The sequence below is a fragment of the Ambystoma mexicanum genome, chromosome 11 (assembly GCF_040938575.1).
Source record: "Ambystoma mexicanum isolate Mex_15411 chromosome 11, UKY_AmexF1_1, whole genome shotgun sequence".
Classification (NCBI taxonomy): Eukaryota; Metazoa; Chordata; class Amphibia; order Caudata; family Ambystomatidae; genus Ambystoma; species Ambystoma mexicanum.
Window position 1 is genome coordinate 1,083,573,874 of NC_090934.1, and position 15,571 is coordinate 1,083,589,444.

At 46.6% G+C, this 15,571-nt stretch overlaps 1 protein-coding gene across 1 annotated transcript in view; it reads right to left on the bottom strand.

The window, feature by feature from the left end:
• Window positions 1-228: 228 nt before the first annotated feature.
• LOC138504127 (proprotein convertase subtilisin/kexin type 5-like) overlaps window positions 229-15,571 on the bottom strand; it is a 1,167,632-nt gene continuing 1,152,289 nt past the window's right edge. Inside the window, exon 16 of the mRNA XM_069624346.1 lies at window positions 229-2,475. Within this exon, the coding sequence (XP_069480447.1) occupies window positions 2,033-2,475 (443 nt within the window). The 3' untranslated portion in view covers window positions 229-2,032. The remainder of the gene's footprint in view (window positions 2,476-15,571) is intronic.

Genomic DNA, 15,571 nt, shown 5'->3' on the forward strand with positions numbered 1-15,571 from the left:
ACATAGGTTTGTAACTTGATTACTAAACAAAACAATTAGAATGTTGGGGTGTGTTCTGTCTTTACGAAACATTGTAAGATCACATCCAGTAAACCAATTTGAACCACTGTACTTTCCTGTCGTATATGCACTGTCCAGTCAAACCATTGTAGTTTCTTGCTACTTGTGTGTGGTTGATTTTTCAACAAGGGAATACATGTTTGCCACACAAAACTGAATCACGATGTGTTCATATTTTAACATGTTAATATTTTAAATATAATACCAAAAGAACAGAAATGTTTCAAGGCACTATGCAATAATGCTTTTTGTAAAATACACCATATTCACCAGCTGCACTATTAATGTATCCAAGTTCAATGTGGCCAGATAATGAAAGGATCAACAAAATAGTTTACTGGCCACCAAGATTTATCACAAGAAGACCTCCGCCATCCATTTCAGTGCCAAGACGCCTCTTTGAAACAAACGTGTGCTTAACAAATCAAGGATCACAACATGGATGATCCGAGACCTTTCTTCTGCTTTTTCAAGTGGAGCCCCAAACAGGTCGGGACATTTCAAAGCTCAGATACTAAAATAATCAAATCACACTATGTGAAACCCAAATTTACAGCACATGCAATAGACACCCCTGGTGTTTCAAAATATGTTCTGGCTATATAAACTGTAGGTTTCTAAGCAGCCCAAAGAGTGCCAATGGCAAATGAAGTGTCTGCAGCAGTCAGCTTTTCTTTTCTTAAACAGGGGATAATATTAAACAGGGGTATACCCCACCCTGTGGCAGTCTTAGCTCATGCACCCTGTTTTTACCCTTCATCCTGCCCTGCTGTTTGGGATAGTATAAGGGAATACCACCAGCATTTTCTTTTATCGGCGGAATTCAAAGTGTCATATAAACCACTTTAGATTGAAACTATCTTCCACGGAAACTACAGTTTAGAGGGCTTCTGAGGATATCCCAAGCTCCAAGTGACAGTGCTCAAAGATACCCATTATGGCAGTTAAAAGGGTGTTTGGTGGTGACCATGGTCATGAATATCTAGGTCAACCAGTACCATTTGTAAAATTGCTATATCTGGCCTACGCCTCGGGCCTTGGTTGCCTCGGGCCTTGGTTGCCCAGATTGGGGAGAGGTGAACATTAGGGTTCAGGGTGGAAGATGCAGCGGGACATATCCGATTCACCAGCCTAACACCTCAGTGGTTCTGCAAATAAAAGCTGGGCTCTCATTGGTGACTGCAGCCATTATACATTCTAAAATGGGCGGAGAACGGGAAGAAGCTGCAGGTTGAAGGTTGAAAAGAGAAAGTCAATATAGTCATGGTTTGTAGTTATTTGCAAATTCGCTAAAAACGGCTATTTATGCTTTTAAAAAAGTCCAAAAGGACTTAACTAAATACAGGACACCTCACACAAGAAAGATATATAGAAGCCGGAAGTCAACGACTTCCATACATTCCGCTAGCTTTAAAATATAATTTCCAGTTGTGAAGCCAATAGAAGTATTCTTAAACGTGCTGATGGTCTTTTTACATTCCTTGGGCGTCTTGTTAGTATTTCAATCCACTCCTCGAGGCTATATTGGGAATTTTAAAAATCCAATTACAATTGAATCTTCCTAATCATTCACAGAATTGAAAACCAGAAGGCAGGAGAATCCCATCTGTCTTCTTTACCATCTTTTTTGTTTGCTACTATATCAATTACTCTCAACATTGTATGCGCGGAGGGGTTTTGTTGTCCAAATAACTGGAAAGAGATTGACACCTTTCAGCTTGGAATTTGATCTTTCCCTCTCCAAATCATGAACTGAAGCACTGGCGAGTGGCCGACAACAATTTCCCATGATCAGAAAAGCAGGTTCTTCAAAATAAATCGCGTGCTGCCTATAACACTACACTGGAAGGCGAGGAGCACACCTACATATAGTGACACTACTTGTGTATGTTTTTTTGCTCCGCCCTGTAGCAATTAAATGGGAGAAAGAGGTCGCAACAGGTGCCATCAGCTCAAGAAATGTTCCCATTGGCTAGCATTTTGCCTTCTTCAAACATGTGCGTTCGTCCTCTTCATCTCCGTCTTCTTCTTCATCATCATTCCGTTTGAAGCAGTACTTCCGGAACACAGTGCCATCGCGGGTACTGTAGACAACGTCGCATTCATCTGGACTTTCTTCCCCTGCATCAGTGCCTCTCCTCAGCACCACCGGATTGTCCACTTGTTCATATATTGGGATGACTCGTGAGCTGCCATGCAGCCTATCATAACTCTGCTTCCTCCAGCAGAGCTGCCTCTTGGCTCTGGCTTTTCGCAAAATCAGAGCTCCCACCACGAAAACAAGAAGCACGGCTACAAGGACAGCAAGCACTGTGGAGAAATCTTGGGGCGGTGAAGCTGTTTTGGTGGCTGGTTTGTAAGTCTTTTCCAAGGCTGCGTTCTTTGCTTCATTCTGGGAGAGCCTCACACATAATGCTAAAAGACAAATCAAGAGAAAACAGTATTATATTTGTTCTACTTTTTACATACTTTTTTAATGAAAGGTGCATTTCTGGACTGAAACGGTTCTTATGCAGTGATCCAAGAACCATCAGTGAGTAAAATAAAGTCAAAATGGACCGAAACCTTTCAAAGTATTCCATGTCATTTCATGGACAGTAATTACTGCGAAATTTTACTTCCATTCTTTAATACAAATATTTGGGGCACTCCCCCCACCCCCATTCCCTCTTCATTACTACCCATCCCAAAACCCTCCCCACCCCATAACTCTTAATTACCCATATTTTCTGAATTAATTTTGAAGTCATTCATTTGTAGTCAGTTACCACAAAGTAATTACTGTCGATGAATGAACGGGATACCTTCAAACCAGTTCATCAAGTGAAGGAAAGCTCACAAGTAAGCGCCTCTGACACAGGGCCAGCCAGCAGCCGTGAGATTTAATCCCATCTGGGCTCACTTTCTGATGTCATTAAATTGAGAACCTTTAAAATAGGTAATAACAGGTAATACATATTTCAACCCTTAGAAGCTGGATGAGGCCAGCATGAAGTGCTATATAAAAAACAGACATTCTTTTTCTTCTCCAGCGGTAGGATGAAAGTTGACCTTTAGTATTAGGCAGACTTTGCCCGCCTCAGAGTACAGCAGAAGATAAATGCACATCTGCTGACGAGGCTGAGTGTGCATTGGACTGTCATCCCGTGCAAAGTCCTACAAGTTCAGCAAAGCAGTTGTCTAATGCGTTCCTGCCCGTGATAAGAGATCATTTTACTAGGCAGGGCTTTAACACTACCTCAGAGTCAGCACACTGCCAGGCCCAGCTCCATCCCCCATTAAGAAGCAGCCATAGCATTTTAAAGTGCATGCATGTTTGGAGTCTGGAAGTGCACTCTAACCTATCAGCGGTAGATGAAAATTGCCATCGATTTATAAAGTCATGACACAAATGACTTTAGGGGAAAGGAAGTCATCCTCAGCTGAATGAGGAGAGTCCATGCCTCACATCAGATTTCCAAGGCCATCCAAAATCCAAATGAGTATGCATGGGTTCGGGGTTTGCAGGTTTTTTTCTGTTCGTATAAGTGTCAACATAAATTAAATGAGCACCAAAGTTAGTAGGCATACATGCTCAGAAGGACTGCATGCTTGAATCAATATAACAAACGTATTTGCCAAACAAAAACATCTGTGGTCATTCTTATGTTCTTGCAATGCGCATTGATTTAATGCAAAACAGCTAGCAACCCGTGTTTGTGCCGTTTGTCCCCCTACCATTTTGATTAGGTGATTTATTTAGAGCAGGTGTCTGTAATCTGCGACTGTCTAGATGTTTTGTGAGTTGTAGTGAAAAACATCTGGAGAGCCAAAGGCTGCATACCCCTGATTTATATACCGTTATCTAGTTTCAAAACATCTAGAGAGATGCATTTATAATGGGCAGACTGGATGCAAAGACGACCACCCGTGGCCATGCTGAGTGATCATAAGTACCTATTTGCAAGGTCTTGTGAAGTATTATTTGGGGCAGGCAGCCCCTGCCTAAGCTGCCTGTGCACCCCCCCCCCCTCCTTAGACCCTTAGACTACACCCAGTAAACTTTAGGCCATTCCCCTTCATTTGAGCCATCCTCCATTTCTCATACCACTTAAAGCACTGGTAATAAGTTCACCACTGGGATGGTGATTAGGGGGGCGTTCACATGGGGCTCTTTTTAGATCCCCCACGACTCCTGAATCCCTTACATCTAGCAAAATAGGGCCCCATGACAAGATCTGAAGCCTTCTCTGGCATCAAAACCTGCCTCCCACACTCTGGGCTGCTGGTGCTTGCCAAAAATGCTTCAGCCTTGTAATCATTCTTTACTCTTTGCCAGATCAGTTTTTCTTTTGACATTTGATCAACAAGCTAACTGTACAGGAAGAAACATGGCAGAATGTGGGCGAGTGAGGATAAGCCCACTGCACAGGCAAACGACCCCCTTACACATAAAAGGTGGGAGCTAAGTGAGCGATGAACCAAACGCTTCCTCAATGGCTGTGCCTACATTCTGATTTCAAGAGCAAGGCTTCAGAATACGAGACCTGTACCCTGCCCATCATTCCCAATATATGCATTTAACTCACTACACTACGTGTAAACCAGCATTTATGTTACGCTTGTGAATTCTGGGGGTGAAACTAGATGTCTCTCCTAACCGCATACCACAAAATACCGCAGGGCCCGCATTCCAGGCCCGTTTCAGCCATGCAGTGCAGACGTGCATTGATTCAGTACTAATGTGTGCTGCACCAGTGCAAAGCTCCTTTAACAGGAGCCCAACAGTCTAGGCGGAGGGAACAGAATCAATTGGCTTCGAAAAAAAGGAGTTTGCTTTTGTTCATCAATATTGTTTGTCTTTTGCTACGAGGTTGTGCACGATTCTGTGAATTCGGCTAGTTTTTCGTATTGCACGGCACCTTTAATAAAAAGAACTTTAGCACTCCATCAGGCAGGCAGGCGACTGGCATCAAAAGACTGGACACACTGAAAAAAAATATGGCAAGTTGTTTATTTGGGAACTGTTAGTGTGTGGGGGCAAAAAACAATCAGGGAAGGAGTAAAGTGCAACTCAGTGTCAGGATACACTGGTAGGCGCAAACCAAATTGCAGGGTTTGCTAAAAGTCTCAAAAGGTCTATCAGGGTTCGGGTAGTCGGCGAGTTCCCCACCTGTGATGTGGGTAATGATGCGCCAGAAGAAAGCCCCCTAAAGCAAGGCCTCTGAGGGATCCAGATATTAGCTCTCAACTTGGGTTCAGGGGTTCCCCTTACCCTTGCTCCCGCATTGTGTTGCTGGGTAGCGGCTTCACAAACCCTTTCTATTCTTAAGAAACAGGGGGTGTCATGAAGGCAAGTCGTTCGGGGCTCATCGCTCAATTAGTCCCTTGGCAAATCGTTTGGGCTGCCGTGACAAAGGAACGAAGACAACAGAAAGGGGCTGTGGCAAATCTCACAGGCTAGGGCATATTCTGGGAGCTTCAGGCAGGTGGAGAGTGTGGCCCGATACTCTATGCAGATGCTTCCCCTTGATGTGTGTCTCATTAGCCCGCAGGCACGCAGCTCCCTCGCTCTGCCTGTCCCACTATCAAGCCAGCTTCCTTATCTGTCCTGTGGCATCGGCCACAACTTCAGGTTTCCTTGTTCTTATCTCAGGGTTAAAGTCTATTTCACAAATGTATCCTCGTACACTCTCTTGACCTCCCTCTTGTGGATCCCTCGTCTTCCTTTTAACTCTGCCCCACCTCTCTGATCTCTATTCTATTGCATTTGCCTCTCTGGGCACTCCTCCCTGCCGAAACAGCCTCTTTCCAGTCTCCTTCCATTTCTTCACCTCCTGGCCCCCACCCAGCCCACAACAAACACTCTGCTCACTTCATGTTCCACGCCCCTCAGGTGCTCCTCTGGGAACAACCAACTGATTTCATACTTTCACCCACTTCTTCCCAACTTTCGGCCCAGGTCTACTAATAGTCAATTTCTCTCAAGGTTCTGTCAATGTATCTTTCCATGTTGATCTCTTTTGGTACCTTTCCATGCCTGCCACCTCCTGACGTTCACCTGTATCCTCCGTCTGATAGTCACAACTCATTTATTGATACTCAACCTTTGTCTCCTGACATTGAAACTCCTCCTCTACATCAGTGTCACCAACCTCTTCCGGGTGTCTAATATTTGTATCAACAGCACTAGCCACCTGCTGCAATCTCCAATGATATCTCCAATGCAATCTCCAATTATGTCTCCAATGCAATCTCCACCTCCTGCAATCTCCAATGCAATCTCCAATGATGTCTCCAGGGGAGACATCCATTGCGGTCAGTACCCACACTCTTCTTCTTACGAAGCTCACCATCTATCGGGTGAAGTACCTGGTGATCGGTCCGCTACTGGCACCCGCCTCCTTGTGCCTACTCAGCTCACCCGTACTACAGTGACCGCCCCTCGCAGGCACCCCCCTTCTTGTGAGCGCATTACAGTGCGTACTCCACATCTTCAGGGGGCCCGTCTACAGGCCAGCTCGGGACCAATCACCACTCCTGGACCGCACAGTACCAACTTTCTCCTGGACAGCACCGGACCAAACATCTCTGCGGCGAACGACTCCTCACTGGCCCTGCCTCCCAGTGTCCGCTCCCCCGGCAACTCTCTCTGCTCAGGACTGCTCTGTTTACTGCCCCTCCTCTTTGCTCCGGACTTTACGCTCTGTTCAGGTCTGCCCTGGTAACGGCGACCTCCGTGAGCCCCTCTGCCGCGGCCGTGCCTACCATCGTGCCTCCAGCATCTGCCATCACCCCCTAACCTCCTTCAGGAGCTGCATCTCCCTCCTACATCCTGCTGCCCCGGCCTGCAGCCCTAAAACAGAGTCAACCTTGTGACCCACGACCACGTCCTCCCTCCTCCACCTAGAACTGGCCTCCCTCCTCCACCTGCTACCCTGCCCCCCGCTCAACCCAGCACTATCGATGTCCACCGAGTGACCCAGCCTGCCTGCACCCTGCTGCAACGGACTCTAGCTGCACTGCGGGCGCCTCATTCGCTCTCCTACTACCTACCACCTGTGACTGTCACCCTGCCAGGCTCTCTGCTCACAACTGATCACCAAAGGATCCCTCCTCCCTCACTATCTCGCCCTCAGATACTCTGCTGCTCCATCCTTCACTCTGCCATGACTCCCCACTCTTTCTTCTCTAAAACCTCCCTCTCCCCAGCCTCCTCACCCTCCCTCTCTCCTCCACTGAACCTGTAAAAGCTCCTGACACCTACTCCAATAGTAAGCTCTCTGCTGTGCGACCACCAGCACTTCTCTCATCCCCTCCCTGTCATACACTCTACCTGCCTTTCCCTCCATCTGCTTCAATCCACCTCTCTCCCCCTCTCCCTCTCCCTCCTCTGCGTTCTCCTCCTTCACCTTCGCCTTCACCTTCCGCTCATCCGCATGTCATCCCCACTCTCTCACCTCCCCCCTGCCCTCCTCTCCCCCCTCTCACAATCCCTTCTCGCTCTAAACTTATCCACAACCCCACTGCCAATCCCTCCAGTCTCATCAACATCACCCTCTGGAACGCCCGATCCATCTGCAACAAAGCCACTGCGGCCCTTGACCTGTTCTTCTGACTCAACCTTCATTTCCTCTGCATCACCGAGATCTGGATTCCCCACTTTCAATTCCACTGTTCCTACATCTTCCTCTCCACCCCCTCTTCCTCCTCCTTTCATGTCCCACGCCCCTCAGGTCGTGGAGGCGGCGTCGGACTCATTTTACACCCTAAATGTCTTTCCTCAGCCCCTTCTTTATCTCTCCCTACCTTCTCCTCCTTTGAATTTCTCTTCAAATCCTTCACCTTCCCTCATGCAATATCCTTCTAAATCATCTACAGACCTCTCGGCCCCCTTTCTTCCTTCTATGAAGATCTGGACCATCTTCTCTCTCTCATCTCTCCCTCCTCCGCTCCTCTCTCTGTCCTCAGCAATTTTAACCTACCCCTCTCAACCTCATCCCAGTCTTCCCCTCTTCACTCCTTACTTGACTCCTACCTCCTCTCTCCCCTACCAACCTCTCCCACCCACTCCTCTGGATCCACTCTCGATCTCATCTTCCTCTCATCTCACTCTTCCTCTCCCGTATCGTTTCTTCCCAACTATCTCTCCGACCACGCTTTACTTTCCTTCTCCCTTACTCCTCCCCCCTCCTCATTGTCCTCACACTCTCCTTCCTCCCCCTCCTTCTCTCATCGTGATATCCGCAACTTCAACTCTTCTCTCTTCCTTGACTCCTGTTCCACCTCCCGTCCCCCTCTTCCTGACTTCTCATCCCTCTCGGCCGATGACACCCTCTCCTCACTGTCCTCCTCTATATCCTCCTGTCTTGACCAACTATACCCTCTTACTTCCTTCTCACCATCTCACAAACCCTCCCAGCCCTGGCTCTCCTCTCAGCTTCTATCCATGCGTCGCCTCGAACGACACTGGCTCAAAACCCCTTCCTCGACCAACCAATCCTCTTACTTCTCTTATCACTCTTTCTATGACTCTTGCATCACATCTACTAAGCGCTCCTACTTCTCCAACCTCCTCCACTCACAAGCTTCTCACCCCCGCCGTATCTTCCAGACCTCTCTCGCCTTCTTTCCCCTCCTACACCAGACCCTTCCACAAATTCTCCCCTCTCTCCCTCTGACTTTGCCAACTTCTTCTCCTCTAAAATTCTCTCTCCACCAAAACATCCTCTCTTTTCCGTCCTTCTTCCCTCCTTCCCCCTCCTCCTCTTCCACCCCTGCTAAGATGTCCACCTTCTCTCCTGTTTTCCCTGACTGCGTCTCCCGTCTCCTGTCCAAAACTCACCCTACCGCTGCCCCCTCTGACCCTATCCCCACCTCTCTCATCCCCAAAGTCTACCATCTCCTCATCCCCTAACTAACTACCTTCTTTAACATCTGTCTCTCCTCTGCTACTTTCCCATCTGCCTTCATACATGCTACCATCATCCCTATCCTGAAGAAACCTTCTGCTAGCCCTCTTCTGACCTCCAACTTCAGACCAATCTCCCTTCTTCCCTTCATCTCTAAGCTCCTTGAGTGCCCAGCTTACTCTCAACTCTCAGCTTTTGTCTCCTCACACTTCCGCCTCCCCACCACTCAATCTAATTTCCGCCCTAAACACTCCACTGAGACTGCTCTCACCTATGTATTTAATTCTCTCCTCACCGCTCCCTACGCTAAGCAATCCTCAATTCTCATCCTCCTTGACCTCTCTGCAGCCTTTGACACCGTAGATCACCCCTTACTTCTTAGCACTCTGTCCTCCTTTTCCCCTCAAAGGCTCTGTCCTCTCCTGGCTCTCCTCTTACCTCTCCAAACCGATCCTTCACTGTCTCCTGGGGAGGCTGCACCTCCTCCAACTTCCCCCTGAACTATGGCGTTCCCTAGGGCTCCGTCCTTGGAACTTTCCTTTTATCGCTCTATACCTCCCTTTTCGCCCCTGTCATCTCTTCTTTTGGCATCTCCCACCACTTCTATGCGGACGATACCCAACTCTTTCTTTCATTCTCTTCCTTCACCTCTGACCTCCACCACATCCTCCCTTCCTGCCTTATGGCCATAAAAAATTGGATGTCATCCCATTTTCTTTCCCTCAACACTGACAAGACTGAAGTGCTTTTCTTCCCTCCCAACACTCTCTCACCTTCCCCTGCCCCCTTCATCCATGTTCCCCCTTCCAATCTCCCCATCTCGACCCACGCTCACAACCTTGGCCTCCATATTGACTCCTTTCTCTCCTTCTCTAACCACATCTCCCAAACCTCTCGTGCTTGTCGGCACCACCTCTTCAACATCCATAAGATCCGCTCCTCCCTCACCTTTCGCACTTCTAAACTCCTAATCTCTTCCCTTATTTTCTCCCATCTCTTCTACTGCTCCTCTCTTCTCTTTGGACTCCCTGTCTCTCACCTGACTCCCCTAAAATCCATCTACCACTCCTCTATCTCTACTTCACTCTCTCAACTCGGCTGGCTTCCCTTCCTCTCACAATTGAAATTCAATTCATCTGCCTTGTCTACAAATCTCTCCATGACCTTGCCTCCCTCCTCTCATTTTACTTTCCCCCCTCTCTCTCCACTCAGCTGATCTCCACGTTTTCGCCGTACCCCTAGCCCCTTGTGCCTCCTCGCGATTCCGCTCCTTCCAACTCCTGGCCCCCCTCCACTGGAACGCCCTACCTCTCTCTATCCGCTCCACCTCTACCTATCTGTCTTTCTGCTCCTCCCTCAAAGCCCTTCTTCTCCACTCCCCCTGACTCTCCTTCCCTACCTCTCTCCCCCTCACACACCTGCCCCCCTTTCCCTTGCCCACCCCCACCCTCTGATGACCCAAATTTGGATACTGTAACCACCTTAATGCGTTGGAGCTCACCCAGGGCCCCTCCTTTTCCCCTCCCTCCTCCCCCCTCCTCTGTGCAAATTGTTCTAAATACTACATCACTGGTTTGTTTCATGTTTGTATATTATGCTTCATTCATTATTGTACCTGTTGTTATTCTGTAAAGCGCTTTGGCGTAAAGCGCTATATAAACTCAATAAACATAAACATATTCAGTGATCACTTAATCCCAGTCTTCCTCATAATCGCCTCTCCCAACTCTTGATGTTACTTGCTTTGGCCACCTCTGCTTTGCTCTTTGCCTTCTGCCTCCACTCCTTCCAGCTTCTGGGCTCCAGCCCCTCTTTCCAGCTCCTGTACTCCTGCTTCTGTACGCCTGCTCCTATTTCCACTTCTCTAGCTCCTTCTTCCAGCCTTCTCCAACACAGGTTTGTCTTCAAACACCCACACTAGCAGGCAACCTTTGGGTTTTTATAGGCTGTTGGCCCACATTTCAGACCCTCTCAGTTGAAAGGGAACTCGGTTGCATCTCTTCAGTCAACTGATGTATGGATTGCCAAGTGAACCTGAGCAATGAGGAGGGCTTCCAGTTCTGATGTGAGACTTTGGGCTGGCTAGTCACTCCTCTTGGGGTGTAATCCCTTGGATTGTCACACCCTAATTCTGCCTCAGGTAGGATACATCAGCCTTTCTGTTCTAAGGGTATAAGAGCAGAGGCCGTGTGCGATGAGTGGCTTACACACTAACTGTCAAGACTCCCTTCTCTATTCAGGTTCTTCTGTTTTTAACTGCAGATTTAAATGGTATTCCTGCAACCTTTGAGTGGAGCAAAGCGCGCAAGTGCTACTGTTTCTCTGTAACTACAGAGTCCTCTGCTTCAGCAGAAGTGAAAGCAGAGTGTTTGGGAGAGCTGATTTCCTCGATATCAGCTGGTCTCTGTTCCACATGTAAAAGGGTTACTTCCCTTAAAGGGATCTTGCTCCCATTAGGCATCATGTGACTGCCCTGCTTCATGGAGGGGACTATGTGAGGGTGACCAGGGGATGCCCGAGTGGTACCAGGTCCTTTGGTCATCCCGCTAGATGTTTCCAGTAACAGACAGGGGACTTCGTCTCACACTACTACAGATTTGTACATGTCACTGAAATGCAAATAATAGGTGATCGTATTTTCCAAATCAAAGGTTTCGATTTTTTTTTTACTTTAGATGGATGAGAGTCTGCGTCAACACAGGTACAAACTGAACCGGCAACCAGAAAGTTGCCCACAGATCTCAGCTGGGACCACTTAACTCACCAATGTGCCTTGCCAGGTGGATTTGTTCAGAAAAGACAAGTCATGTAAAGGTGTGCCAGATCAGGCAATGTGCCCTTATATTGTGAGCTCCTACGAGTCCTCTGCCTTACTTTTCTTTGGACTTTCCCCTCCCTACAACTGGGTGCTCCTAATCTTCTCTGCTTAAGATGCTGCCACAGCCTAAGGATCCGATAAGAGGAGACCAAAAGGAAGCTTGCATGTTCTGCAAATGCTTGTGATCCCTAGAGTAGGACCTTGTTGGCACACACTAAAGCGAGAGAACCAGGAAGGCACACCATATATCAGTCTAATCAAGTTATTTTGGAATATAAAATTCCATCAAACTTACAATCCATAAAATCATCACAAACATAAAAACTCACAATTTTATCAGTTAAAAAAACAATAAGCAGATCGTACATAAAATGTTAATGAAATACCCTCAATTTACCTAAACATTAAAACAGATCTAATCTTAACAGAATGTTTAAAAAGAAATAGAAAATCCTTAGTCATCCCGAAGGAGGCATCTAAATCGAGTGCCAAAAAAACTTTTATATATCTATTGCTTTTAAAATGTTGACTCATGTAGAGTGATGACTTGAAATACGATAAAAGAGACCACGCTACTTATGGTGTGGCTACTTTTAAAGATAGAACAAGGCTGATCCACATTGTTTGAAAGCCAGCGGCCTAATAAGAGGGAGCAAGAAGTGATGATGGGATCTTGTATAAGCGGGACAAAAGAAAAGAAAATTGATTAAATCCTCAACATTTACCCTGCAGATTATGCATATCATATCATTTAATGTATTTCCCGTCCACTTTGCAGTGATCCCATTTAAAAGTAGCAGATTGAGCCTCTTCCGGGTAATTAGAACTGTATCTTTTTTTAAGCCTTGGCCTAAAAACGTAACCTGGGAGCTGACTCTCTGCAAGGAGCATGTCATTTCTTCCAAATTGCTTTTCTAATTCTTTTCGTGTTCTATCCAGTTTATAACGTAATTGAAGCGTAGCAATACTTGTGCCAACCATCACTTGGGTAATAGATATGCCGGCAAAAAGAGGAATACAGTTTATTGTGTTAAGAGATTTATTTTACAAATACTAACCATTGTATCCTGAAATATTTTTTTTTTTCACTGCACATCAATGATGAGATGATTTCTCTGGTCAGCCCTGCTTTCTGATTAGCACAAATTCTCAGCCAGAGTTTCACTGGTTCCATTTTCAGTGCGTCTTCAACCGGGCTAAGTTTGTTCTGGAGCGCATAATTTGGTGCGAATGTTGGCAGTCCTAAAATGTATTTGGAAAGGAATTTTCCACCAATGATAATAAGCATTGAAATTGAAAACCCCACAAGCTAGCGGCTAGCCCCATAAAGGGTTGTAGCTTTTGTTTTTGTGTTGTAGATTTTTAGTAAAATGGGCCTCAGTTGTGCCTTGTTACTATTGGAAAAATCTTTTTATGTCCCCAATTGCCTGAACCATCTTAGATGCCTCTTTGCTTCCAGGTGTCTCTCAGTAATCCTTAAATAATTAAAAGTCTATGTTGACGGTTACCGTTAACATGAAAATGCCACTCACCTGAAAGATTTCCTGCCTAGACCTGGGTGATCTGCAGAGCACGGTGGAGGACAAGTGGGTACAGGGCCGTTGAAGGGGTGCATGGGCCCATTGTAAAACGAGACATGTGGACAGAGGCGTCACTAGAGAGGGTCTGGGAGGGCTGTTGCCCCAGGTATTTTGGTTGTAGACCCGGATCAAAGCTCAAGGACTACAACCAAAAGGCTAGCCAGCCCAGAGTCTCGACAGTCCCGACATTAGCATAGCCCCGGATCTTTTGCAGACCTAGCAAGTCCCCTTCATGTGGACCAGATCACCTTCCAGCCGATATTTAGTTTTAGACCAACAGGCAACTCTTTGTGCAGATCTGTTTTTCAAGCCTTAATGAGGACTTGAGACCAATAAATCGACTGGCAAAGCACCACGCTCTTCCCTTGCACATTGCCCCTTTGCACTCCAGCTTGGTTTGCGCTTCATAAATCACATGAAACATAGCAAACTGCAAGTTAAATCAGACCATAAACAATGACTATTTAAACTTATTAGGAAAAGCAAGACAGATTCACTGTAAAACTGAGGTCTGGGTTATTTAAAGGGGAGTCTCTCTGCGACTTGGAATCATTGATATCATGTATCAGTTGTTCAAATGAGTTGTCCCGTCGCATTGCAAGTGTCCAAGGAGTGAACCCCCTGCTCCTGGTAGAAGGAATGAAAATGGATTGCCATTCCACAGACTGCACCAGGACATTTTTAATTAAAAAAATATAATGAAAGGTGTGTCCTCACAACTTGCATTATATTTTTTTATTAAAAGTTTCCTGGCGAAATCTGTGGAATGGTATCTATTTCCATCAATACAGATTAACTGTGAAATCGGACAGAGCACAAAATAGATTTAACTACAAATAAATAGACAGCAATCAATGAAAACTGCACGAGTTTCTATATCAGTGGCAATGTGAAACGTAAGGAAGGAAAACCATTGGTGTCTCCAGTGGCGTTGCTAGGGGGTGGGGGGGCTGAGGGGGCTAGAGCCCGGGTCTTTTGGTTGTAGCCCCGGATAGAAGCTCAGGGGCTACAACCAAAAGGCTAGCCCCAAATCCCGCCAGCCTTGACATTAGCTTAGCCCCTGATCTTTTCCAGACCTAGCAACACCCCTGGTGGACTCCATTGCTTTTCCATTAATAACAAGTTGAGAAGTTGGCAATCTTAGTCAAGGGAACCCATAATACCACCTCATTGACAAAACATTGATCACTAACATACAGAAGCTGCCTCATATTTCATGTGAAGGATCTGCAAAGCTGGGATGCCTGGAGAATGTTACCTTGCAGCTGTGCCATCGCCAGCCTTTAGCACACGGATTATCAGACACGTGGACCTGGATTGTCTCACATAAGAGAAAGGTCACCAGGATAGAGGGGCGCTGCATGCAGAGGAGTCTCTGATGGGCAGGGGGTCTCTCCCATGGTAAGGCACAGTTAGATCAGTGTGGCCAAGTTTTCGCTTGTAGAGGTGGCCTAACCTTTAAGACGTCCCATATGGAGGCACCAAATGTCATGCTGCAATATCCTTGGCGGTCTGCCTAGTAATCCCTGCTGGGATCCGATGCACAAGCAACCCGTGATAGTGGTATAAAAAAGTGCTTGACATCATTATTTATTTTTCCGTGGTAGGGTGAATGTTAGCCTAGAGCATCAAGCTGACTTCTATTATCTCAGAGCACAATGTGCATAACAGCGGCATAAGATGCACATGCAGAGAATGCTTGCACGTGTACCATGGAATGACACCCTGCACTAATAACTACCACCAAAGCACAACAGTTCTCAAACGCAACCTGGCCCGGGATAGCTGGGCTATATTGGGGCGCTGCTAGGTTGCTGAAGCCTGCACTCGCGCACATCCAAGAAAGAAAGGAGGGTCCTAGAATTGTGCTTCATCCAATGACTATATTTATATAAAAGGCTGAGGATGTCTGTGGAGACACAGAGCACCACAGTGGGAGTCGCTGAGTATGAGGAGAAGGGAACCCAGAGCAGGGAATAGAGAATGGCTTTTTGCGGGAAGCAGGAGCTGGAAGGCGGCATTGTCCACACATTGCAACGACATGTAGCTAGTTCCTTTGTATTTGCATTATCAAATCAAATCGTGGTGTTCCGACATTTCACGAACAGGCTAGCTGTACCAGTGCACAAATTGCACCTGTGCAAAATTCAGTGACATAAGCCAAGAAAAAAAAAGTACCCAACGGGGTATGACAAATTGTATTTTACATTGTGCCATTAGTC